The sequence below is a fragment of the Acartia tonsa genome, chromosome 1 (assembly GCF_053477335.1).
Source record: "Acartia tonsa isolate MP-2025a chromosome 1, ASM5347733v1, whole genome shotgun sequence".
In the NCBI taxonomy this organism is placed as follows: domain Eukaryota; kingdom Metazoa; phylum Arthropoda; class Copepoda; order Calanoida; family Acartiidae; genus Acartia; species Acartia tonsa.
The window spans coordinates 39,653,385-39,679,338 of NC_137260.1; the positions used below are offsets into that span (position 1 = coordinate 39,653,385).

Genomic DNA, 25,954 nt, shown 5'->3' on the forward strand with positions numbered 1-25,954 from the left:
CAAAGAAATAAGGGAGCAAGGGGACATTTATCAGTAAATTACACCAATACTCAAATTTTTATAACCAGTTTATTTTATTCGATGGCTCAAAAATTTTCGGGTTCTGTTAATGAATCTTGATTAACAATAGTTAATTCCAACCTATTTGTGTAAAAACTTAAAAACCAATAATTGTAAACTACAGAACGGATAATTGTGTTTATATAATGTATTGTGATGTTTGTATATCAAATTTTGTTAAACCAAAATATTTCACTTTAATAATATCATCTTATTATTACTGTGCTACTTATGTATATAATTGTCATTGTGAAGTGACTACAAGTAATGAATCTGACCTCAGAATGATGGTCTGTGATCATATGTTGAACAAGATTATTTACCCCTATAATCTCTCTTCCCTTCTCAAACCTACAAGGACGTTTTTAAATGGATATATTATCATGGTAAATTTGTCTTCAATTTAGGTTTCTAACATGGACCCAATTTATTGGTCAGTTCGTTTATCCAGTAGGAGGGGAGGAGATGATAAAGGGGGTTAAGGGGGTATTGTATTTTTTGCCTGCTGTATTGTAGGGAAAAATTCTAATCATTAATACTTTTGGAATTTTAATTCATTACTGAGAGGAAAGGACAATTCCTCGCCTCATATATTTATCTTCTATAGTATGAATTAAACAAATAATTGGAGGAATATTAAGATTTTATGAATAAAGCCCGGGGAAAAGGTGTTATACAGTGATACACAGACAAACCTTTTGAATTTTGATAACCATTGTTTTAGAGGTCCCAAAGGGCAGAATTTTTTTTTTTTTAATTTAGTGAAAGTAAAAATTATGCGATTTTTTCATAAAGTCATAGAAAGGTTATAGATAAATGTTTCACGAAAATAGTATGAAGCGCAAGAACTTAAGTTATCTTATTAATTTTGAACGTCCTTGCTAACCTAGGAGGCATCCATGGACAACAGAAGCAACGGATATCATGGCTGTAGTTGATGTGACCTCTTCCAAGATGATCCAATCTAGAAAAAAAACAGTTATTTTTCATTGATAAAATATTATTCAAGTCATATTGTGATTCTATTATTACACTTGTTTCAACATCAAAGTATAAGAATAGAGTGGAAACGAGCTATATGTAACTCTACCAACAGGGTGAAAACCTTGGGTCGACTTTTAATTGGGTCTATGAATATCAGCCTATAGCATCGGAAATACACAGTTAAGTAACTACAAAAGAGCAGAAAGCAATTTGCTTGCAGACGAAAATGGTCCTCTACACTTAGGCCAGGTAGTTGTCTGGGTTATACATTTATTGTTTTAACCTCCTAAATTTGCATAAAGAAAACGTCGGAAGGCGATAATTTTCTATAGGTATAAGTTTGAATTTCTAATGATTTTTCTACAGAAAAAAAAGTTTGGATCATGGAAAGAAAACGAATTAGCGGGTTTCGTCGCATTTTTACAGTAAATTCTCCTATTTCTAGACCCTGCGGGGCCTATGTCCATTGATCTGACCTGATATGAAGTAGCCAGGCAGACAGACAGGTAACAATTTTATCACAGACTCCACACATAAACCTCACCAGGTTTCCCAGGGTTTTCACTTGTCTACTGATTTATGGGTTGCATAAAACCTTTGTTATTGTATGCATGTCCAAATAAATTAATTAAATATTTTTTAGTACATTTTTCCACGAAAAAAAAAATATTGGATATTTTCAGTAAGTAAGGGTTTATTTTAGGGATGGGAATCCGTCGAATTTTTGGGCCGGATTCGGATTCCGGATTCTGAAGGAATCCGTCAAAAAAAGTGACGGATTCTTGCGGATTCCGGTTTCTTATTTTTGGCGGATTCCGGATTCGGATTCCGGATTCTAGCAGTATTTTAAAAGGCCGTCCGTCACAGAGGGATAGCTTTTTTCATTAATTTAACACTATGTTACTTGGTTGAAGCCTTGATTTGTTTAAAGTGTTAAACATTTACCTCACATTAGATTTGTGATGTACAAAAAAATTTAAGAGGGAGTTGTAAGAAAAAACTCAAGACGGTAATTTTAGCCTACCAATTTAGAATCCGGAATCCGCTATAAAAAACGGATTCCGGATCCGGATTCGGATTCAAAAATAGGCCGAAAATTGGGCGGATTCCGGATTCGGATTCCGGATCCGGATTCCCATCACTAGTTTATTTACTCTATAATTCCCATATAAGACTTTCAAACATAATTCTATAAAAATTCCTAAGACCCATGAGCATCTAAACTGTAGCAATTTTTGATCTGGCATCTTTTCCCTTTAGAGAAATAAAAATTCATGAACCCTAATATTATTTACCTACTAAAAATCTATCTATTTTGTTTTGTGTTTCTTTAAATCGCTTTACGTATGAACATATGTACACGGATAATTTTTTTTCCAAGGTAAAAAGCAATCCATTCCTGGCATGATGACCGCTGGCAACATCATTCTCTCTCTCCAGATCATCTAGAGACTTCCCTAGTATTTCATCCTCAGACATGTTGCGCTTGCGCCGCATTCCAGGATCTAAATTAACAAAAAAAAACGGTATTATCCTCTTAGAAATATCTTTTATAAATTTTGAAAATTTTTATAGTTGAGAATTATTATCATATGATATTGATAACATCTTATAAGGGATTAAATTATTCATATCCTAACTTTTCCTACCTGAAGGTACATTATCACTGATGGCAGCCTGATATGTTTCCAGTCCTGATCCTGGACACTTGTGCACCTCGTTCTTGAAGGGGAAGTTGTTGCAGCCATCACAGTAAAATCTTTGGATGTTTCTAGAAAATCAGGTATTGGAAGGTGTCTTAAAGGAAGCCTGCAAGAAATACACTGCTAAAAACTGCCACAAGTGGACCCAATAGCCAAAATTTAAAGCCTCCCACTGCGAATTTTAAAAGAAAAAAAGTTGACCCTCAAAATTTCACCTTAAAGTGATACTTTTCTAATAGTTTATAGTCCACTAACTCATAAGCAGTAAGAATTCAAATCCATTAAGTCCCTTCTAACGAGATATTGGCAACTTTTTGCACACATTTTTGCAAACGGCAATTATTTCCTTTATTTGAAGTTTTGGATAATAACATTTTCATAAAAGTTTTCAGTAATAATCATTTAAGATCCATTGTTGAGAAAAAATAACTGAAAAAATGTGTTTCCATGCAAAATAAGCTTAAAATCTAATGATTTTAAATATTTGCGATTTAATGGTAAAAAAGAATATTTTTTTCTTTTTGATAGCCTGAATATGTTTAATTTTGTTTTTTATATAATCTATTCTTTGAATAGACATGCATATTCTTGCAGATTTTTAAAAAAATTTAAAAAATCAAAAATCGAAATTAATCAAAATTTATCTAGAGCCTTTGAAAAATACTTTTGACATTTTTAACCTATATAATCAATAAAATCAATGAAAAATAAAAAAAGTTTTATAAAACAAACTTTTGGAAAAGGTTTAAGATAACTTCATAAAATTAGCATTTAAGTAGGATATTTTTCTTGTCTATTTTAAAAATGCAAATTAAACATAGTTAACGAATATTTAATTAGCAAGAATAGTAATAGAATATTTCAATAACTACTTAAACCTTTTTGTGGCTATGTTATTTATTTAAACAGAAAATCTATTTTGTCAGAATTATAAAAATAATGAAATATTTTCAAACAAGCTTGCAAAATAAACGTAATTTTATCAAACTTCCTCACAGTTTTTAGAAGATATTGTTGTAAAATATTAATTATTAAAATAAAATCTTTAATTTACAATGTTTAAAACACCTAAAAGTAAATTCTAAGCAAAATTAGATTTATTCTCTAGATTTAGAGTAGCTGCGCTACTTAAAAAACATCTAGTATTGAAACCTACAGCTGATCAAAAATCAATAGTCATAAATTGGTGGTTTACAGACATCTAAACATATATATACACCTTACAGATTTATTTTTAAGATGGAATGTAAAGTATATTATACGAGATGTCATTTAGTCAAATTTTAAACAAAATAATTTTCATTAATTCATTAACAAAAAATAATGTTATAAATCTAAACTCACAAAGAGACTATTGTGTATTTTATTATTATGTTCTTTCTGCAATCTGATTCAAAATAAACTTTTTCTCTCATTCAAGTCAGGGATGAGTTTAGTACCAAAAAAAATAAAACAAGTTGAAATACTTTTAATTTAATTTGATATTATTGTATAATATTTTCTTTTATATATAATTTAAGAAATATATTTATAAAATATTTACCTGTCATAAAGACGACATATAAAAACAACATCCTTATAAGGAAATTAAAATCTATTTTCAAAATTTTCAAATTCATTTTATGCTTAAGAAGGGACGAGAAGGAATTGAAATTCAACATTAACTTGTTATTTTGCTTGTATATTTATCATATTTGTTTACAGTTTATTGGTAAAGTTTGGTAATACTTTATTTCGAGTCTATCATGCAGTGCTCCAGCTTCAATAAAAAAAAAGTTATATGCATTTTAAAATGATATTTTAGGTATATGAAAATTTTGAAAGCTTTCCACACAACATCAAGAGAAAATTTATTTAGAGCGGTGTATTCATTGCAAGCTTCCTTTAAGGAATAAGATAAAAGACAATAAATGTTGGCACATTTGCAATAATTAACAAAATTGCCGTTTCTATATATAAAATAAAAATATTGTTGGAAAAGCTTCCAAAAAATATCTTGGCTACACTGACATTTTCCCTTGAAATGCCTTGTTTAGCTCCCCGCCATCCTTTATTCCAAAAATAAGAAGAGGGAGTTTAGAGCTCAACTGACAATTAATGATCCTTACCTATGGTTGGCCAAATGTTGCCAGCTCCAGTTTTGTGTGTGCTGGAGTGGTAAGCTGCAGTATTGACATGTCTCCATTTCTGGTTCACCTACATATATAAATATATTATTTAAAGCTCCAGTTATGCCCCCTCTTCAAAATTATAATATATCCTAAAACCAAAACAGAACCTGAAAAGCACAACCTAATCAGTTTATCAGTTACCGAGATATTAAGCTCCAGACAGACATAAACAAGACTTAAATATAAAATACAAATTAGCCTAAAACCATTCCAGGACCTATGTGAAGCTTCCCTAAAATCGAAAATCCAATCGGTTCATTAGTTATAGAAATCTTATGCTACAGACAAAAAACCTTACTACTTTATATATATTAGGATAGGATAGGATAGGATAGGATAGGATTAGGATAGAAAGATAGTTAATAGTTATACCTGTATGACAGTCACGAATATGTTCACACAGCATGTCCAGGTGTTTAGGTAGTTCATCTGTGAAGTAATCTATACTTGTTCCATCCTAAGCAATAATATTTCAGGGGTGTATATTCTGCACAAGATTTATTTTTTTCCCCGGCTAAAATTTTTTTTATTTTCTTTCCCCCCTAGTTTTTTCTCACCAAGAAGGGGGGAAAATGAAAAAATAGTTTAAGAACTCTATATTTTATTTATTTTATCCCTCCTACCACACATTTTTTTAGTTTTTTTCACCAAGGAGGGGGAGGAAATCAAATGGAAAAAATGTTTTCAGTTTTCTTAATTTTTACATTTTTTCCCCCTCCAACCACTTATTTTTTATTCCCCCCCCCCCCCTGAGCCGGGGATCCCATGTAGAATATACACCCCTGTAATTTTTAATACCTATTGATTTGGTGATATAAAATGAGTACCGAATATTATGAAATTAAGATGTTTGGTAATTCAATAAAATTCATATCAAAATAAACAAGAGAAAAAAAATAACAATGGATGTTAAATTAAGCTTCGGATGTGTAAAAAAGTTGCTAAACTTAAAGTTGAATTTCAAGTTTATCTTGTCTATATATTTAACTTAATGTATATAAAGGTATTTTCAAACTTCACATAATGTTAAAATAAGACTTCAGTGCAGAATATTGTACCTTAGACATATTAGTGATGTAACCACATCCCTCGGGACAAGACAGCGTCATACCGCGGACTTTCCGACTACGGGCCAGGATTTTCTTCCTGAAATTAAGAAAAAATATGATTTAATGCTAATTATACGTCGGTTTATCTAGCAATAACAATTATACAACAAACCCTTTAATTGCGCGACATTTTTGTATAAAAATAACTTAAACGAATCATTTAAGAAAACACGTAGTTTTTAACGCTTGTGTTAGGTTACATTATGTTAGCGAAATGTAGCAGAGCTAGGCAAAGTTAAAGCCCCAAGCAGGCTTTTAAATATTTTAATAAAATAAAAAAGGAGGTGTTTCTGTGTTCAAAAATAGGTATGAGTAAAACTTTGTGATATGTACTATCTACTAGTCCTCTTTTATGAAATAGACATAAGAGATGTATAAATCGATATTATATTCCTCAGGTAATTGTATTATAAAAAATAAAGAATAGATTTATTTCCCTTGATGGTCAATCAGATACAATAATCCGTCCAACTTATAAAGGAATTTAAAGCAGGCGCAATGAAATGATCTTTCAGCGATAAACTTTTGAACGATACAATTTCCAAAAAAGCTTTGTCTTGAAAAATTGAACTGCCAATAACTGTTTTTAAAAAATGTATACAGTCATAAATCAATATTGTTGTAGGGGTGTATATTCTGCACAAGATTGGTTTTTTCCCCTACTGCAATTTTTCTATTTTTTTCCAGCATGGAATGGAATATACTGGGAAAATATTTTCAGAACTCTTTATTGCATTCCTATTATCCCCCCTCCCACATATTCTTGTAGTATTTTTTTTCACAAAAGAGGGGGAAAAAATGGAAAATGCTTTCAGTTCTCATAATTTTTACATTTTTTTCCCCCAACTACATATTTGTATCCCCCCCCCCCCCCCTTAGCAGAGTCAAATTGTTTCTCTACCATGTACCTATTAGTTCAATAAATGGAGTAATCATCTTGAGTGTCTATATTTATTGTAATATTATCCAATTATATTGAATATATAAATACTTTTATCATTTTAAAATAAACTTTTGTTACAAAATAGGTATTTATTCCGTATTAAGAAAATTATTTGATAAAAATCTATTGCGACTAAATTCTTTTATCAATAAAATATAAATATTTAAGGTACAATAACCTAATTTCTTCATTAATTGGGAATACGTGCAAGTAGATATAAAGAGTATTTATTAAAATCAAGAATAGATTTATTGGATAAATAAACACGAAACCTTGTTTTATTTTGTATGATGACGATATGCTCATAACAATGGGAAAAATTATTTTGGTAATGATATCCCAAAAAAGTGTAAAAATTGGATCAAAAAACAAAGATATCGGGAAATATGTAAAACATATACAAATAGCCAAAAACCTGATAAAAGGCAGTCTGGCCGCAATGGTTGTTTTCTTAAAACGTCAGAAAATTGAATTTTTATATCCTTAACTTAAAAAATAGGAAAATCGGACCATATACACTAAAGATATGGAGAAAAATGTGAAAAATATACAAATAACCTAAAACCTGCTAAAAAAGCAGTCTGGCCGTCATGGTTGTTTTCTTTTAAAGACGGGTAATTTAATTTTGATATCTATAACTGAAAAAGTTTGAAAATCGGACTATAAACACTGAAGATATGGAGAAAAATGTGAAAAATATAAAAGTAGCCTAAAACCTGCTAAATAGGCAGTCTGGCCGTCATGGTTGTTTTCTTTAAAAGACAGGAAATTTAATTTTGATATCATAATCTATATTTGAAAAATTTTTGAAAATTGGACCATAAACACTGAAGATATGGAGAAAGGGGGCGACGTAGCTCTGTGGTACCGCACTGAGTTACGGTGATGAGAACTCGAGTTCAAACCCTGCATGTTGCGATCACAACATGTTGTCTCGAATTCTCCAATGTGTATTCACGCAACCTCCCCCAGTTGCGTTGTAAGGGAGATTGTTAGGTAGTTTGGATGCCTAATAATCAAGTGTATAATACCATCACTTCCCTTAATCCCAGGCTCCTCATAGGAGAGCGTCATTCATTACGGTGACTTAATCTGGGAAACCTGCCATACTCAAAACCGGCGAGGGTAAGGTAATAACGAGGAGCTCTCATATGAGACAGCGTGTCAAGTCATACTTGAACGTGGAGCTTAAGCTGGCCCTGGTGGCTATACAAAAGTGTCTCAACATACTCCAGGAGTCTTAGGTCCAAACCCTAAGAAACTATGGCTAATCAAACAAAAACAAAGATATGGAGAAATATGTGGAAAATATAAAAATAGCCTAAAACCTGCTAAAAAGGCAGTCTGGCCTTTATGGTAGTTTTCTTTAAACTTAATTTTGATATCTATAACTAATTTTTTTTTGAAAATCGGACCATAAACACTGAAAATAATGAGAAAATGTGAAAAATATAAAAATAGCCTAAAACCTGCTAAAAAGCGGTCCGACCGCCAATGATGTTTTAGAGTCAATTGTGCTCCTTAATGATGGGAATGTTGTCAAAAAATTTCAGCATTCTATCTTTTATAGGAGCTGAGTAAATCCCATTTCCCCCATAGCGTTACGGACGGACTGACGGACGGACGGACAAAGTGAATTATAGAGTAGCTTCGCTACTAAAAACTATATACATCACGATATCTTTATTTAGTGTAACTTAGTACCAAATCTTGCTATTGAAGTGCATGATAAAACTGTCAAACGCATTTAAGACAACCCATAATTAGATTAAAGTTACCTGTGAACTAGATAGACATGAGACAGAAGTTGGTATGCAGAAATATAGGATGTGGAGGAGCCTTCCTCTTCTTTACACAGGCTACAGTGTAGTTGACTAGCAGCTTTCATACCTAGATAAATAATAATAAGTGACACCTGCCATAGATATATTTACATAGGCTAAAGTGGAGTTGACTTGCTGCTTTCATACCTAGATAAATAATAATAAGTGACACCTGCCATACTTATATTTACTTAGGCTTAAGTGAAGTTGACTAGCTGCTTTCATACCTAGATAAATAATAAGTGACACCTGACATACATATATTTACATAGGCTACAGAAGAGTTGACTTGCTGCTTTCATACCTAGATAAATAATAATAAGTGATACCTGCCATACTTATATTTACTTAGGCTAAAGTGGAGTTGACTAGCTGCTTTCATACCTAGATAAATAATAATAGTGACACCTGCCATACTTATATTTACACAGGCTACAGTGGGTTTGACTAGCAGCTTTTATACCTAGATAAATAATAGTGACACCTGCCATACTTATATTTAACAGACTACAGTGGAGTTGACTAGCAGCTTTCATACTTAGATAAAATGAAAAAAAGGACTTCTACAAAGTTAATCTTTATTAATACTTACGTTTACTTCTCTTAGCAGGAGCCATAATGTCCATAGCAGCGTTTTTGGCAGCAGCTAATGTCTCCTCATCCTATAACGAAAATGTTAATATTATTATTAACAAAAATTAAGTACAAGTAAATCAATAAAATAACAAGACCTATCAGAGATGGCACAAAAAAAACCACGTTGTTTAAATCAAGTGGTTTAAACCAAAAAAACCAAGCTTAAAAAAAACAAAAAAAAAACAAGGTGGGATGGTTTAAATGTTTTTTTTTAAAAATATTTATACAAAGGCCTATCTTTCCAGTTAGGTATATCTTTTCATAACGTAAATAATACAGTAAATAACTGTCAAAAACCTAAATTACCGTATTAGCCAGGGTTGTCAGATCGGGCGGGCGCTTTTTTGCGGGCGGATTTGGGCTGCCCTTTTTTGGGTCCTTTTGGGCAGATTTGGGCACCCCCCAGAAAAAGGGTGAGTGGGTGAAAAAAGAGGGGGGGGGGGGGCAGGCCTATAATTTGGATATTATTAAAAAAACAAAAAACCTGGTTTTTATCAACAAAATAAAAACGGTTTAAACCAAAAAAAAAAAAAACTGGTTTGTTCTTTTTTTTTTAAAAACCTGTTTTTTTCCATCTTGTACATTTTTTGTACTAGTATAGTTTCTATTAGTTCCTTTTATTTATCAAATTGGATGTGTTCGTTAATTTATTCTCCGTTGTCTGTGTAATTTTATATTGTTTGTTTTGTTTCACGAAGATTCCTGTTACAAGTTTGCCTTTCCGAAACTCATCAAATATTATTGTAACATCGTACATATTTACTAACATGCCCGTTTAATTTCATTGTATGCTCCTATATAAAAATACTAGCGGTTACACCTCTATAAGCCTCTAGTGGCACTATAAGAATAACCTAAGTGCATTCTTATGCTTGTTTTAATTGCAGTTACATTTTTACTATTTAGTAATTAAGGGATTGGTTATTGATCTATATTTCTATTTCATATAGCTTGGTGTTAAAATCAGATGTAAGACCGCTGTCATATATTGGGTGTGTTGAATAAAAAGTGCGTACGGTATCTATTACTAAAGATACCCGTTTTATTGGTCCGGGGCCAGTTTTATCATTGTCTTTTCCCTTAAGATCCCCGTACTTACCATTTCAGGAGTTGTAGAAGGTACAGCATCATCAACTATTTGAATAACATCAGCTTCTGTTTGAACTTCATCAACAGTAACAGTAGCAACAGGTTCAGTAGTAATAGTATCTGTCTTTTCTTCTTCTGTAATAATGATAAGGATAATGATAGCTAAGCGCATTTCTTACAAGAGCAGATATGTTTGAATCTCTGGGTTTTATTATGTATCACTTCAATAAGGTTAGGTTTTTATTGAAAACATTCATTTCTAATTATATCAATTATGGTTTGTGTATATTTATAGATAAATTCCAGTATGGCTTCGAAATCCTTTAATATCCGCTGGGTTACAACCAGTTCTCAGTTAAACTGAAAAAGCATGTATAGTAACGTATTACAGACAATTTTCCACGAATATTAAAAATAAATACCGGTTTCGTAAGCCCGGGCCTCTGGCCCCTCGGAGTAAATAAAACTGGTTTTGATCTTTTAATTTGATTTTTATTTTCCGCGAAAAGCTGTCTGTAATACTATCCGATATATTTCTAGATTCATTCCAATTTTGTTTCTTGGTCTGTAGTGGCATTATTTTTTTAATCTTAATATCATTATCCAATATTCCTGCATCAATGTTGATAGGAGCTGCCTCAATATCATTTTCTTCGTCCAATACTTCTATTGGTTCCTCCATCTGTTCGACACTACTACAAAAACTACATTTACTAAGGTGATAATTATGATAGAATACCCATATTCTTTCTGTTATTTATAGTGAGAATACTGTATGACTCGAGTTTTTTTAGCGCTCGTCATAAAAATAAGAGATAAAATAAATTTCTAATGTAGGAATTTGATTTTTTCGTACATAAAGACGATACCTCCTTTAATGGAGGGACAAAGAAATTGAGTGATGTCATATATTAAGAGAAAACTATTTAAAAACTCACAAGACATTTTTAAACTGAACAAAAGTAAATTTTATTATATTTTTCCATTAAAATTCTGTTTTCTAAAAGATATAAGTACAATGTGAACATACAGAAATAATTACGAAAATAAACCTCAATACCTAGTTATTGACAATCGGACAATGTAAGTCATAGAATAGGGTCTCATTTGTCATGGGAATCTCCATAAGAATATAAATAATACTTACTCTTGTATGATATTATTATCGTCCACATCTTCGTAGTTGCTCATGAGCTTTGATAAGCTGCTAACTGCCTCAACTTGTGTTGAACTTTGTTCTTTCTCCTATAAAAAAAAAAGATATTGGATTTATTTTTCATTGGAAGTCACACCAGATTTTCATGTTCTTTAATAAAGTCAAACTCGCAACAGGCTAAATTATAGATAGCCCTATTAATCCCTTTTACCCCATCCCATTACCTACTACTGGATAAACGAATTGAACTACAATAAATAAGTGCCATGTTAGCAACCTAAATTGACGACAATTTTCCAAGTATAATCTGTGTCTAATATTATTCCGACTATTCCAAAGCGTTTGACTGTTTACCTTCTCCATATAGCTTCTCATCATGGCCTCAAGGTCATCTTCATCTTCCTCCATTTCTTCTTGGTCAACCTCCATTTTGTCTGCAGCAGCTTCCTGGCCACCCTGCTGATCATTTTCATCTTGTTCTTGTTTATCGTCAGCAGCTAGCATCTTCTGCTTTTCTCCAACCTGAAAATTTAAGATTTCGTAAATGTCTGGACCGAGTGAAAACTGTTAGGTATTGGTCCAGGGCAAGTTTTAAGCAATTTTTTTAGAGAAAAAGCAGGAAGGAAGGGGCCATTGATTGTAAATTACATGCACCGTTTTAGCAACGTTATCATATTCGTTGACTCAAAAACTTTGGTTACATGTGTTGAATTTGAATTTATTGGTTTCAAACTAACAGTGTCCGAACGTTTCAACCAATAATTTAGATCTACAAAAGGGATAATTTATTTGTCAATATTGAGGATGTAGATCAATTTAAAGTTCATTATTTTATCCCGTACTTTAAGAAAGCATTAGATTTCCAAAATAAAAGATGAACATAATTTGATAATGGTATTATGTGTTAATCTTTACCTGTTGTTCTAAAAGCTTTAATTCCTTCTCCAATGCCTCCTTCTGTTTGGACAAGAAGTTCAGTTTCAACTTTTCATATTGATCTGGAGATTTTGCCCGTTCAACAACTTTGGGTTCTTCTTCTACTGGAAGTATTTCTGCTTTTTCTGCGTCTTTTTCCTAAATAATAAACATACCTAACAATATGACAAATGTTTGTTTGTATGTTGTCTGAACTAACCGGTTATTTTTTATTATTATCCATCATTATTATGTACCCCACAGGAGGCTAGAAATTTTTTATTTAATTTTTTTTTAATTGGGGGAGGACCTAGTTCAAAACATTGGTTTGAGTGAAATCCCCAATATTTTTGTAACTTACTTACCAGAGATTGGGATTTTCTTGATCGTTCCTCGCTCTTTCTCTCCCTCTTTGAGTCTGGTTCATCTTCAGAAGATCTTCTATCATCCTATAAAGTAAAATTAAAACTTTATGCTGATTTAGGGTGACAGGCTTTAGTAAAGGTTGACTAATACACATTGTATACATATATTTCTCCTAGAATTATTTTTCCTCTAAACTCTGACTTTAATACATGGTTCACCATAAATGATTTATAGATAATAAGTTATAATGCCAGAAAAGAAATATGAAAATCAAGAAAACTTCAACTGAATGAAAGTTATGTTTCTATCTTAAATATTTTCCATGTTGCACAAGGTAAAAGTTTTTGCCAAGCAACCCTTTGATCGCATAACTTTTGAGAAAGTTTACCTCTGAATATTTTCTTTTCCTCTTAGATTTTTTAGATTTTCTTTTTTCTTCCTTTGCTCTCTTTTTCTCTGATGCAATCTTCTCTCTTTCCTTTCTTAATTTCTCTTCTTCTATTCTAATTTTCTCCCTAAGATCAGCTTCGTATTTTTTCTGTGCTTCTTTGTCACGCATACGTTTGATTTCTTCCTCCTTTATTCACCAAAATAGTTGTCAATGGTTATTGATGGGAATTAAGTTTATAATACCTTCTAGAGAGAGATATCAGAATTGGCTGTTCTTAATTCCAATCAAGTTATTCATAATTGTCTTGGGAATGTAATAATTTTCCAGTATGGCTACGAAACCGATTATATTCGCTGGATTAGAACCGGTTCTCTGTTATAGTGAAAAATCACACAGCACAACGTTTTAAAGACAATTATCTACGAATATTTAAATGAAAATTGTAAAATGAATATCAGTTTTGTAAGCCCGGGCTTTAGGCTCCCCGGACAAACAAATTTAGTTTTAATCTCATAATTTTTCATTTTAATATTCGCGGAAAGCTGTCTATAATACAATGTGATAAATAAATATTAAAAAAAAATTTACTAGGCAACTATGTCTTTCCTGAAATCTCATCTCAATCTCCTTCCTGACTTGCGCCAGTTTCTGTTCTCTTGTCATTTTATCTCTCTCCTCGGCTTTCCTCTTTCTTTCTCTCTCCTCTCTTTCTCGCCGAGCCCTCTCCTAAAACAATAAATTATGTAAGGGTATGTTGAATAATAGAAATAATAAAAAAAAAGATGTATTTGTAGTGGATTTTTTTCTCCAACTCGTTTAACGGACAGAGTACAGATAAAAGGAGATTTAGAGCTAAAGCATCATCCTTAACCATAACCACTTTTTCGTCAACAACATGGAATAGCGGAGCTACGTTACAATTCCTACCTCTGGATCTTCAGGATCAGGAGATATTGAACTTTCTCTGGAAGATTTATCTTCTTTATCACCCGGAGTAGTTCTTGGCGATACCTTATCCGTGGGTGTCATCAGCCTCTCCTGTGTCGGGGTTGTTTTAGGGGAAATTTTGTCGGTGGGGGTAGTTTCGGCAGTTCTTGGGGATGTTTTCTGAGTAGATTCTGGCGTTTTTAGCTTGGTACCTAAATAAATTCCCAATAAACTTTAAATATTTAGATATATACCTAGGGAGCTTTTATAAATAAAAGTATATTATTTTTCGAAATAAAAACTTTGTCCAATAATTGAAAAGCAACAAAAATAAAACATGACTTGGATCAAAGGTGCAGCAAACTTTAAGACAGTGGATATTTAGACGACACATTTAGTAAATGTATTGATTTCATGACAATCAGTGAAGTATATATAAATCATAATGAACCTATAATAGTAGCACTAATATAAATTCTAGAAACTGAACATGGCCTATTCCTATATCATTTTGCAGTAGGGATAATAATCTTCAAGTAACGGACAATAATACTATAATTAACGAGTAGCTGTGCTACTAAAATTAAATAAAGTTGGAGTTTAGTTAAAATTCGGAAAACATTGATCAAGTAAATATATGTCATTTAAATGTTTATTGTTCCTTTGAGTAGAGCGCCACCAAAAATGATCTGCCTTTCCATTTCTTCGGTTAGGACCGGCTTATGCTTCTCTTTGAGAGAAGCCATGTTGTCACTCAACCTTCTTGTTCTTGTGTCTGATGACGTACGTCGTGACCGGTCGTGGGGTGTTGTTGGCCGACTTAGTCCGGGGGTAGTTGACCTAGAAAATATTTAAAATCTTAAATTGTCCAATCCCTTTTACTTACCTATGTTTAATGTTTGCAAGTTTAATACCTATCTATTTTTAATAAGGAACTCTTATCTATTTACCTAGAGACGTCTAAGAGGAGGGGGGTTAAGGGGTATTTAAAAATTTAGTACCCCTTTTTTGTGGAGGGGGGGGAGTATTTACCCCTCAAAAAATACAAAGCTTAGACGTATTTGTGTATCTTTTTCAGTGCTCTATGCAAATAAATTGAATAAAACTTTACCTGGAGCTTCCTTCAGAGCTGGGAGGAACTCCCACAGGAGTTGTTGGCTGTCCGGGACCTGCGGATATCGGAGTTGTGGGCCGGCCTATTCCTATTAAAAAAAAAACTCAAAGCATCTCTAAAAGTAAATGGTCTTCTGTCTTTCAGTAGAAGCAAAGGATTCCGAAAATAACTTATGTGGTTCTCCTTTATAGGGAAGCTCAAAAAAAATCTTATTAGTACCTATATAAGAGAGGAAAGTTCCACCCTCCCTAGAGAAATTATCCATAGATCCCCCCCCCCCCCTAAAAAAACCATCTACGGAGTTAAAATATGATACCTTTATTGGAAAGGAAGCATAAACTTTTTGTTTAATAGATATTTCTTTTTTTTCTTCATCTTTAAACATGTACCTGAAGAAGGTGTGGTTGCTGTGGGTGTCAATGGTTGGTCCAGTGGTGTTGGGGGACGCATGGCTGCCTCTACAGGTTTCGGGGTGATCAATTTAGTCTGCCCAACTGGCTCAGTGCTGGAGCCTAACTGTGGACTAACTATGTCTGTAGAACGTCTACGTGGATCCAACCTGATTTTAATAGTGTTTTGATTATTTTGAATATTAAACAAGGATGACCACATCCAAAAGTAGCGAAGCACAAAAATATATTGATGCCGTAAAAGTCAAAGACACTTTCAGGGAATGGACCAAAATTGGTTTGTTTTTAATTAAAAATATTTCATATCTTAATAGTTATTTATCTTATCGTATTATAAACAGCTTTCCAAGTGTATATAAATGTAAAACTAGTTTTAATATTAGATTGCCACATTTTTATATTCGTAGACAATTGGATATAATACGGTATATGATTTTTCAGTATGGATTAGAACCCGTTCTAATCCAGCGGATATTAATCGGTTTTGAAGCAATACTGAAATAAAAATGACTGCATACTGTACCTGGGATATTCACTAAGTCCACCAGACTTGTTTCTTTGTTTGGTCAACTCTTGCACCTCGTGTGATTCTACTGAAAGTTTTCTTTCAGCTGCCACGGCTGGAACAACAGTTGGCGGCTCATTTGTATCAACTTTAGGTTCCTCAGTTGCAGGATCTAATGACTCCTTGACAGTTTCAACCTCTTTTGACGATTCTTTATCAATATTTTCAGTGGTGGTATCCTTGGATTTTTCTGTGCTGTCTTTATCTTTAGAATCTTCAGATTTGAGACGTTTTCTCAACTTGGCATATTCTGATAGAGACATCTTTGGCTTGGGAGTAGTGGTGACAGTTGGAGTTGTGGCTTTTGTTTCAGATTCCTTTAGAGGATAGGTAAGGGATTAAGATTTCCATAATTCATTTGGCAAAATATAGAGATGAAATATTTAAAACAGACAAGTATGTCCATTAGTAGCGCAGATTTAACAAAGTGAAAACTTTATCATTGATGTAAATATACAATATTATCACATACAATCGCATCATAAAATTCTAACAATAAATATCTAAATCTTAATCCCCGCACCTTAGTTGCTGTCAACAATGAATCAGATCTTGACTCAGTGATGCTGCTTGTTCCAAATGAATCGGAAAGAGATTTGAATGAAGTAGATGACGGTATACTGTCCAACAGGGAAGTTCGAGATAAACTACAAGGTTTCCAGGATTTAGTGATACGTCAATTTGTAGAAAGATTGTAAGATACCTACAGAAGCAATATTTGGATCATGGAAAGAAAACTGAGTAGCGGGAATCATCATATTTTCACAGTAGCTTTTCTCATATTTCTAAACCCTGAGGGGGGCTCTATCCTTGCGGAACCTATTACCTAACCCTGCGGGGAAATCATTAACATTTTCCTAACCTAAAGAAACTATCAAAGGCTACTGTGAAAATACGACGATGATCCAATTTTTCTTTTATTAAGTTACAGGATGTCTGTCTGTGTGTATGTACGCAGCTTGAGATCTTACTAACCACTGGACCATTATGGTTTGCACTTTTACGTATCACTTTATCCCTTGAAGAATCTACAAGTCTTGACGGGCTTATCAATGAACTGCTCGAAGTCTCTAGATGTTTCATAGATGGACTGAGTAGGGAGCTACTTGTTGATTCCAAATGCTTGAATGATGGACTCAATGATGACGTTGAGAGAGAGGTTAATGAGCTAACTGTGCTTGTAAGAGATGAGGACCCTAAATAGTACATTTGAGAGTAAAATAGATATCAATTAATCCTGTAAACTAGATTTCTAGATTCAAGTCTTGTGGGGGGTTTTTGGCTATTTTCTTGCCCCTTTAGTTTTTCCCCCATCAAAAAAGTATAGAGCCCCTAGATGCTAGGGGCATAACAACTAGTTGAACAAAAAGAAGTGATTTGCGGAGTATGTTTCTTACCTAAAAAAGATGTTTCATTCCATGAAATTTTGGGTATAACTTAAATAGAAATCACTCACGTGTATAAATATATTTTTCATTGGCGTGTCATCGGACAACTCGCTTGAAGCAAAACAAAATGCTACCTGTCAATATACTTAACGATGAAAGGGAAGAAACTCCCGAGCTAGAATCAGAATATATTGATTTCATCTTCCCCTCGGGAGATGCCGACTTCTTTTTGAAAAAGCTGCTGAACGGAATGGTAGAGGCCGCCAACTCCTCGGGGGCTTTGGCGGTTTGCAGTGGTGGAGATCCAGGTGGAGAGTACTCGGGAGGTGGTCCTAATAAATGTAATTTTAAGTATCGAGACTAGGTACTCTATAATTTACTTTGTCCGTACGTAACGCTACGGAGGCAAAGATATTTATTCAGCGTCTATTTCAGATAGACTGCTGATTTTGCTGAAAGATAAACGTTTTTAAGACGCATCTAATATACTTAATTGATCCCTCATCGGTCAAAAAATTCTTATTCTTCCTCTGTTTTTTATTACCACTGAATATTTGTTTTATAATTCACTTTGACCATTCATGATTATTTGTTGCTCTCTACTTATATATGGTTACTGTTATAACCATATATAGTTTATAGGGATAAATAAACCACAAATTACAATTAAAAAATTGCAATGGAAATCAAACATTTTTCCTAATGAACACAGAAAGGAAAATCCTAATTAAACTTAAATAGATAAACAAAACAGACGGACGCAATGCCAGACTTGTGAAAGTTTAGGATTGAAAGACTAATATTACAATAAATATTTCAACAAGTAAAATACATATAACATTCTTCAATGCCTACCTGGAGGTGAAGGTGGCCGATTCTGAAGGACCCCTATTTCTGGTGGGGTTGTGGGTCGTTTCTGTGGTGGTGGGGAGGGTGGTCGACCCCTTCCACTCATGGGAGGTGGTGAAGGAGGACGACCCTTGGGAGTTGTGTTGGGTAGCTTCAGCTCTTCTTGTTTTGATGGAGTAGTAACTAAAACATAATATTTTTTCATTCAACGAAATAGGTAGGTTCATGATTAAAATCAGAACCTTTATAAGCTTTCATAGGTAGTAAGTTATTTTAAAGTTAGTATGTTTTTCAACCTTTTTTTTAAAAATACACTGTTCTAAGACATGAAAATATATTTCGATTTTAAAAATCATTTGTCTTTTGTAGAAGTGAATCAAGCAATATTATCTTGGTCGTTTATAGTAGGTACCTAATTTTGTAAAAAAAAAAATCATAATACCATTCTAAATCTGCATATTAAATATTTTTGCCTTTCACTAAGAAGTCTCGGTCAATACTTATAATTTTAACATTGAAAATTAAAAAGTACTAAGGGGAAAAAAAGCCCTTTTATTTTCGATTTTGAACAGCAAATGACAATCTTAAGCACTGTATTAGCTGCTTGTATAAGCGTGAATATAATAGATAGTTTTGTATATCAAAAGAAATAAAACCTGGAGCAGGGGTTGTTGGAGCACTAGGATTCTCAATCTTGGCACTCATATGGATTTGTAGATGATACCAATAGATTGTTTCTCCCAGCTCAATATTACAGTATTCACATCTACCAAAATAACGAAAATTATGTACTTACTTAATTTGTACTTAAAAGATGGCATAAATTTATTTTACAAAAAAAAATCAGTCAAGAACAATCCTCCTACGTTGTTGTTCAAATTGTTCACATTTTGGTGCTGAAGGGTAGTTTTATCATTCATACACTCCATATAATACGTCAGCTATAAAAAGGTAAGGTTAAGTTGGACAGATTATGCTGTCAAATTGACCATCTACGGTTTATATATCTTATAATGTTACCTTGTAGCTTTTGGCTCCTTTGTGTGAATATTTGAGTGTTGTTCAAGTGGAACCAATGCACCAGACAGCCACGTGATAAATGTTTCATCTTGCTTACATGCTACAAAAAAAAACATAGGTAAAATTAATAATTTAAAGTGGTAAAACAGCTAAAACAGGTGTTTAACTATACGTAGGTATATGGAAAGGACTTCACTGCAAGGTAAATGTAGGGTTGATTGTCGTGTATATGATTAAAGACACCTAGCTACACTTACTAATACAACCATACACTTAATTGTCAATAATCTAGAAGCTTAGTCAATTTGAGCCATGAAGGAAATAGATGTACCTGAAGAAAAATTATGGCTGGCCTTCATAACCTCTCCACAATTGACGGGACACTTAAACAGCACGTCCTCCTTCTTATTTATCTTCTTCAGTATTTTTTTTCTGTGTCCCAGAAAAATGTGTGGTATGAGCTTATACGTGCTCTCAAATTTCATCTCACAGTATGTACATTGCAATGTGTCAACCATTTTGAAATGATATGTTATTTCTGAAAATAAATGTTGACCTAATTTTCTGTATTTTCTAAAGATTTTCTTCTATGTTTTATTCCACGTATGTACGTACCTCTATAAACTGTATAATAGTGAGGCATCTTCTCATAAAGGACGTTCGATCAAAACAGATTGTTATAACTGCTGAAATGTTAAAGGCATTTCTACTTTGATGTGTAATAGTCCGAGAGGAGTATTATGTCTTGGTCAATTGATTAAATTCAGGTCTATATAGTATGAACTTCTAAGTCATGTAATTTCTTACAATCAAATATACGATTTTTTTTTTGCATAGCAACCAAATTAATACAATTACAACAATTTAACAATACAAAATATACCATTATTATATATTATATAAATATACACTATTAAAAAAAACAGCATTTAACTGTGATACCTATTTGTATTGTTTATTATTCATTTAACATATAAAAAATCTAATTTATATACGACAATCAATCAATAATACCAACAATAACAAAATAATAATACAAAATTGGATTCACGTCCGCGCCAAAAAATGGCGCGCCGGTCAAACTCTCATTGTTTTAACATAAGACATCTAATTATTTCATTTAAAAATAACAAAATATACTTTTAGGAAGGATTTTAGATGAAAATCTAAATTCATATTTTAAAATTACACCATATTATTAAAAATTAATATTATTGTCGGCAAATATTATAAAAGTGCGCAAAAAAAACAGACCAATGCGCAATGTGTGTAAACAATGCCGCATAGAATTATATATTTGAGATAAGGAAAGGGAGAAATAATAGGATTCTTTGTTATTGTTCAATATCAAACATTTAGAAAACTATGTTTTTTACGTAAATATCTATTAGAAGAAATATACAATGTATTAAATCCTAAAATTGGAAAGTTAATATATCTTTTATCGTTTTATAACATATAAATGAAGATTTACAAACTACTATTATAATTTAGAATCATTGTTTTTTTTTATCTATGTTATCAAAAAATATTTCTAAAATGTAATTTGCTACTTTCTTTTTTTTTAAACGATGTAATACATTACCATATTCTTAGTTGCATTTGTAAATTGCAGGGACAAGGGAAGGTTTCTCTGACCAAAAAGTCTATTAAAATCATGCAATCTAATCACGAAACCTTTATGAGTGTGTAATATTATCGATGATTCAACTATTATTAAAAGGGGCTTGTAGTAATTATGTCTGAGTATAAATTCGCTAATCTAAATTCACTAAACCTCATCAAAAGTTTGTAGATTATTAACAGGGATCGGCAGCCGCACGTAAGCCGCGTGTAAGCCTCAGTGATATCGTCATTTTATTACTATAATATTCAGCTGGATGTATAAAACTGCTCTTTAGCAGACAATCCTTCTTTCTGAAATTTCTTTTTCTGCTCACAAGCAGGTTTAAAAGTGAGGCTGAGGCGCGGCTGCCGAACCCTGATTATTTATGTTATTAGCAGACCGATTAAAAAAAAATAACACAGTAGGGAGATTAAAAAACATTTTTAAATACTTCCTAAAAATAAAATCTTTAAATATTTTTCCTACCCATAAAATTTGTAACTGTTTAAAGATGAAAAACAAAATATTTTGACAAATTTTTACTTCGGCTCATTTTCAAACACTTCCTAATTAACCCTTTAGAGCAAGTTAAAGTAAAAGTTTCAAATTGATTCAATAACTTAAAAACATCTTACTTTAAAGCTCAAAACTAAAATCCTTTGCTCATTACTTATTAAAACAAGGATGACAACATCTATAAAAGCGAAGCTCTGAATTGGAAGGAAATCGAACATTAATACTCATAGAGTGACAGAACTGAATAAACTGAACATATGTCTATGCAAAATTGTAAGTAAATTTGTTGCAAAACTTATTAAATACATGTTACTGTTTAAGGACATACTAACGTTTTTAAGACTAGGTATAGAGAAGCTTCGCTTATAACACTATACCTTGTTGTAATAGGAATCAGTATTAAAAAAATCAGATGACTAGGATAATTTGAATATATAAAAATTTGTTGTAAAAAATCAGCTTGTTTTAAATAGACGTACAGACTTTCTAGTAATAATTATAGAGTTGCTGCGCTTATCATTTTGTACCTAACTGCTATAGGAGGTGCTTGCTTACATGTGAAGACCGGAGCACCGAAACCCCCCCCCCCCCCCCCCGCTTAGTTTTGACAAAAATCAAAAATAAGGGGGGGGTAGTTTTTTAATGTCTGGAAAACGGCAAGGAGGAAAAAAGCAAGGCAAGGCAAAGACTTAACCCCCCCCTTAATTTTGAAGAAAATCAAAAATAAGGGGGGGGTAGTTTTTTTCACTGTACAACACGCCAGAAAGTTGAGTGAGGTAAATCAAGTAAATCCAGTATACCAGAGGGGAAACCTTATAACAGGGATATTCATGTTTTGGAGCATAATTTCCTTATTTATTGACTGATTTTAGTAATTGATGTATCCCTGAACAGGTAGTCTTAAGGAGAATATATCAGAAGTGTTTTCATGGGGACAGTCCCCACCCAGCCAGAAACGTCGTAAGGAAAATCGTAAGGAGATATTTACTATATTATCGCAAAAATCGAATTTACGATTTTATAGGGATTAAAGGGAGTGTGAACGTAAAAATTTCTCATCTGATTATCAAATCTTAACATTTTCTAAGCACATTTCACTACACTGATCAACCAAAACCATCCTATTAACAAAAATATCCAGGAATAATGCCTTGATTTTATGGTATTTTGGGAGGGAAAAAGGAAAAAACAGGGAAAATCTGAACGTTTTTGTTTCTTATAATGTTTGTAGGGATATTTAACTTGTCATATATAGTTGAAACAATTTACTTACTGTTAAGGATTTATTTTATGATATAAAATTGCCAATTAGTTTTTTTATAATGTAGTAATTAGGTAATAAAGACCTATTTTAAATTCGTATTATTGACAAAAAAAATACCTTACTGTCTACAAAGGGTTTAATCTCATAGGTTATCTAAAATAACAATATCCTTTTTTATTGTGTTGGACAATAAATAACCCACTTTCGATAATTAGTTTACACTTTTATCAGACTGTTTATACAGAAATATTGCGTCTTTATTATTTACAAATTTGTAATTAAAGGTGGGCGAGAGATGGGCCATCTAAAGTTAATTCGATACTAATAAAAAAACCTGTTTCTAGGTTTGTTATTGTATTTGGTTTTCAATAAAAAATATTGCTTATTTTATCAATTTCTAAGTAACTATACATTGGTTTAAAGCAAGGATTATGTTAAAAGTCAGCTTAACTGTTAGGAAAAATCAGGAACTATGTGAAAAAGTTTGATTTTAGCTATAATGGGAGAAAAAAGCAATTTAATGCACATTTTATATAATACGGAAAATTCCTTCCTTTCCCTGTACCTTATAAAAATCGTCGGAAAAAGCCGTTTTTTAAGCAAACAAAAGCGCGTTTTGCTCTATCTGTGAGATATTATGAATGAGATAATGTTAAGATTTGATATTAAGATGAGAAAAATTTACGTTCACAGTCCCTTTAATTAGAATTTGTAGTAAAAATCGTGACTATCGTATGTATCTCGCATTTTATGTTTGTCAACACACACTTACAAACAGACACACAACCAACATTTTCAAAATCATTGTGTGAGAAATATAGTTTATAAATTGGCCACTAGGTATTCACATTACTTTGTATAGACAATTAAAATCTTTCTGTTATCAAACAAAATAAATTAAAAACTGGTATAACAAAATATCATAATGTGTTGATTGTCTTTTATTGAAAAAAAATTTGTTTTTAAACATTCTCATTTTAAACCACAGCAAGTGTACAAAAATGTTTAAATACCAATTAAAATAAGATAAATTCAGTAAGAAATTTAAGAAATTCAAACTTTCTCACAATTATAATTATAACGGAAACAGATTTAAAATCAACCTTATAATTTCAGAGTTAATACAAATATAAACACCCTCTCTTTCTCTCTCTTTCTGTATGCAAAGTACAATTTGTGTATAATGTTATGAATGAATATTACTGATTTACCTAACCTTTCCTTACAGAAAACTACATGATGTTAAATTGATTTTTTAATGAACTTTTTATTTACGATTTTAGTACGATATCGCGCGCGATCTTTACGATATCACCTGCGATTTCGTAGGTGTATCGCGCAGCTCTAAGTACCTTTTCGACCATTTATCGTAACATATCGTCGATGTGCATTGGACGACTGTTTAGCGATATCGTAAGAACTTGTGCTCGATTGCTACACGATATCGTGCGCTATAGAAGCGCGATAGTGATGCTACTTTCTGGCTGGGCATGAAAACTAAGCGGGGGGGGGGGGGGGGGGGGTTTCGGTGCTCCAGTCTACCACATGTAAGCAAGTACCCTATAGGAATTAGCATGTGAAGTTTGAAATCGAAAGGACAATCCTAACCTTTTTAGATTAACGAAAAAAGCTAACTGTAACAGATGGACGTACGCACGGACTTACGGACCGACCCTAATTATAGAAAAGCTTCTTTTAAATAGACGTACGGACTTTCTAGTAATGATTATAGAGTTGCTGCGCTTTCGAATTTGTACCTAACTGCTATAGGAATTAGCATATAAAGTTTGAAATCGAAAGGACAATCCTAACCTTTTTAGATTAACGAGAAAAGCTAACTGTAACAGATGGACGTACGGACGGACTTACGGACCGACCCTAATTATAGAAAAGCTTCGCTTTTAAAAAATAAATAACCTAGAAACATAAAGAACTAAATTCTATTTGACGATCAACTTAATTTAAAATAATCACAAAAAACATATATTGGTGCCTTACCACAAAGTTGCCTATCAAGCACTGATCCCCCTCCTTATTTGAATTATATCTTTTGGTTTCTTTAATGCTATACCAAGACTCCTGAACAGGTAGTCTTAAGGAGAATATATCAGAAGTGTTTTCATGGGGACAGTCCCCATGAAAACTAAGCGGGGGGGGGGGGGGGGGGTTTCGGTGCTCCAGTCTACCACATGTAAGCAAGTACCCTATAGGAATTAGCATGTGAAGTTTGAAATCGAAAGGACAATCCTAACCTTTTTAGATTAACGAAAAAAGCTAACTGTAACAGATGGACGTACGGACGGACTTACGGACCGACCCTAATTATAGAAAAGCTTCTTTTAAATAGACGTACGGACTTTCTAGTAATGATTATAGAGTTGCTGCGCTTTCGAATTTGTACCTAACTGCTATAGGAATTAGCATATAAAGTTTGAAATCGAAAGGACAATCCTAACCTTTTTAGATTAACGAGAAAAGCTAACTGTAATAGATGGACGTACGGACGGACTTACGGACCGACCCTAATTATAGAAAAGCTTCGCTTTTAAAAAATAAATAACCTAGAAACATAAAGAACTAAATTCTATTTGACGATCAACTTAATTTAAAATAATCACAAAAAACATATATTGGTGCCTTACCACAAAGTTGCCTATCAAGCACTGATCCCCCTCCTTATTTGAATTATATCTTTTGGTTTCTTTAATGCTATACCAAGACTCCCTCCCCTTTGGTCGTTTACAATTTGTTTTAAATTAATGGTCGGGAAAGTGGGGATTCTGTGCTCTACAAGGCACTATGGGGGAAATTCCCCATATTTTAAATTATGTGAAAAGTTTGTAAATGTTAATATTCGGAGAAGATTAGTTGTTTTTAGTATTGCAGTACATAATAAATCATGATTTCAGGGAAGCTTCTAATTTTACATTACCCATTTCGCCACTTCCC

General features: G+C 32.6%; 2 protein-coding genes across 2 annotated transcripts in view; both read right to left on the reverse strand.

The window, feature by feature from the left end:
- Positions 1-17,010, reverse strand: part of LOC145319233 (uncharacterized) — a 70,817-nt gene extending 53,807 nt beyond the window's left edge. Inside the window, exons 1-24 of the mRNA XM_080161220.1 lie at positions 16,886-17,010; positions 16,321-16,679; positions 15,777-15,946; positions 15,385-15,475; positions 14,934-15,113; positions 14,274-14,484; positions 13,951-14,072; positions 13,344-13,530; positions 12,955-13,038; positions 12,590-12,748; positions 12,029-12,196; positions 11,666-11,763; positions 11,131-11,213; positions 10,529-10,653; positions 9,386-9,455; positions 8,749-8,860; positions 5,977-6,064; positions 5,291-5,375; positions 4,856-4,943; positions 2,694-2,815; positions 2,444-2,549; positions 1,521-1,616; positions 947-1,024; positions 339-411 (exon numbers count right to left, since the gene is read on the reverse strand). Of these exons, the coding sequence (XP_080017346.1) occupies positions 339-411; positions 947-1,024; positions 1,521-1,616; positions 2,444-2,549; positions 2,694-2,815; positions 4,856-4,943; positions 5,291-5,375; positions 5,977-6,064; positions 8,749-8,860; positions 9,386-9,455; positions 10,529-10,653; positions 11,131-11,213; positions 11,666-11,763; positions 12,029-12,196; positions 12,590-12,748; positions 12,955-13,038; positions 13,344-13,530; positions 13,951-14,072; positions 14,274-14,484; positions 14,934-15,113; positions 15,385-15,475; positions 15,777-15,946; positions 16,321-16,625 (2,901 nt within the window). The 5' untranslated portion in view covers positions 16,626-16,679; positions 16,886-17,010. The remainder of the gene's footprint in view (positions 1-338; positions 412-946; positions 1,025-1,520; positions 1,617-2,443; positions 2,550-2,693; positions 2,816-4,855; positions 4,944-5,290; positions 5,376-5,976; positions 6,065-8,748; positions 8,861-9,385; positions 9,456-10,528; positions 10,654-11,130; positions 11,214-11,665; positions 11,764-12,028; positions 12,197-12,589; positions 12,749-12,954; positions 13,039-13,343; positions 13,531-13,950; positions 14,073-14,273; positions 14,485-14,933; positions 15,114-15,384; positions 15,476-15,776; positions 15,947-16,320; positions 16,680-16,885) is intronic.
- Positions 17,011-17,027: 17 nt separating this feature from the next.
- On the reverse strand, positions 17,028-20,154 carry LOC145327474 (uncharacterized). Its single transcript, XM_080171024.1, has 7 exons — positions 19,951-20,154; positions 19,620-19,719; positions 19,256-19,365; positions 18,606-18,782; positions 17,885-18,082; positions 17,367-17,558; positions 17,028-17,065 (listed from the first exon to the last, which is right to left on the reverse strand). Exons 1-7 carry the CDS (start codon positions 20,135-20,137, stop codon positions 17,028-17,030), a joined length of 1,002 nt encoding a protein of 333 aa, XP_080027150.1. The 5' UTR covers positions 20,138-20,154.
- Positions 20,155-25,954: the final 5,800 nt, after the last annotated feature.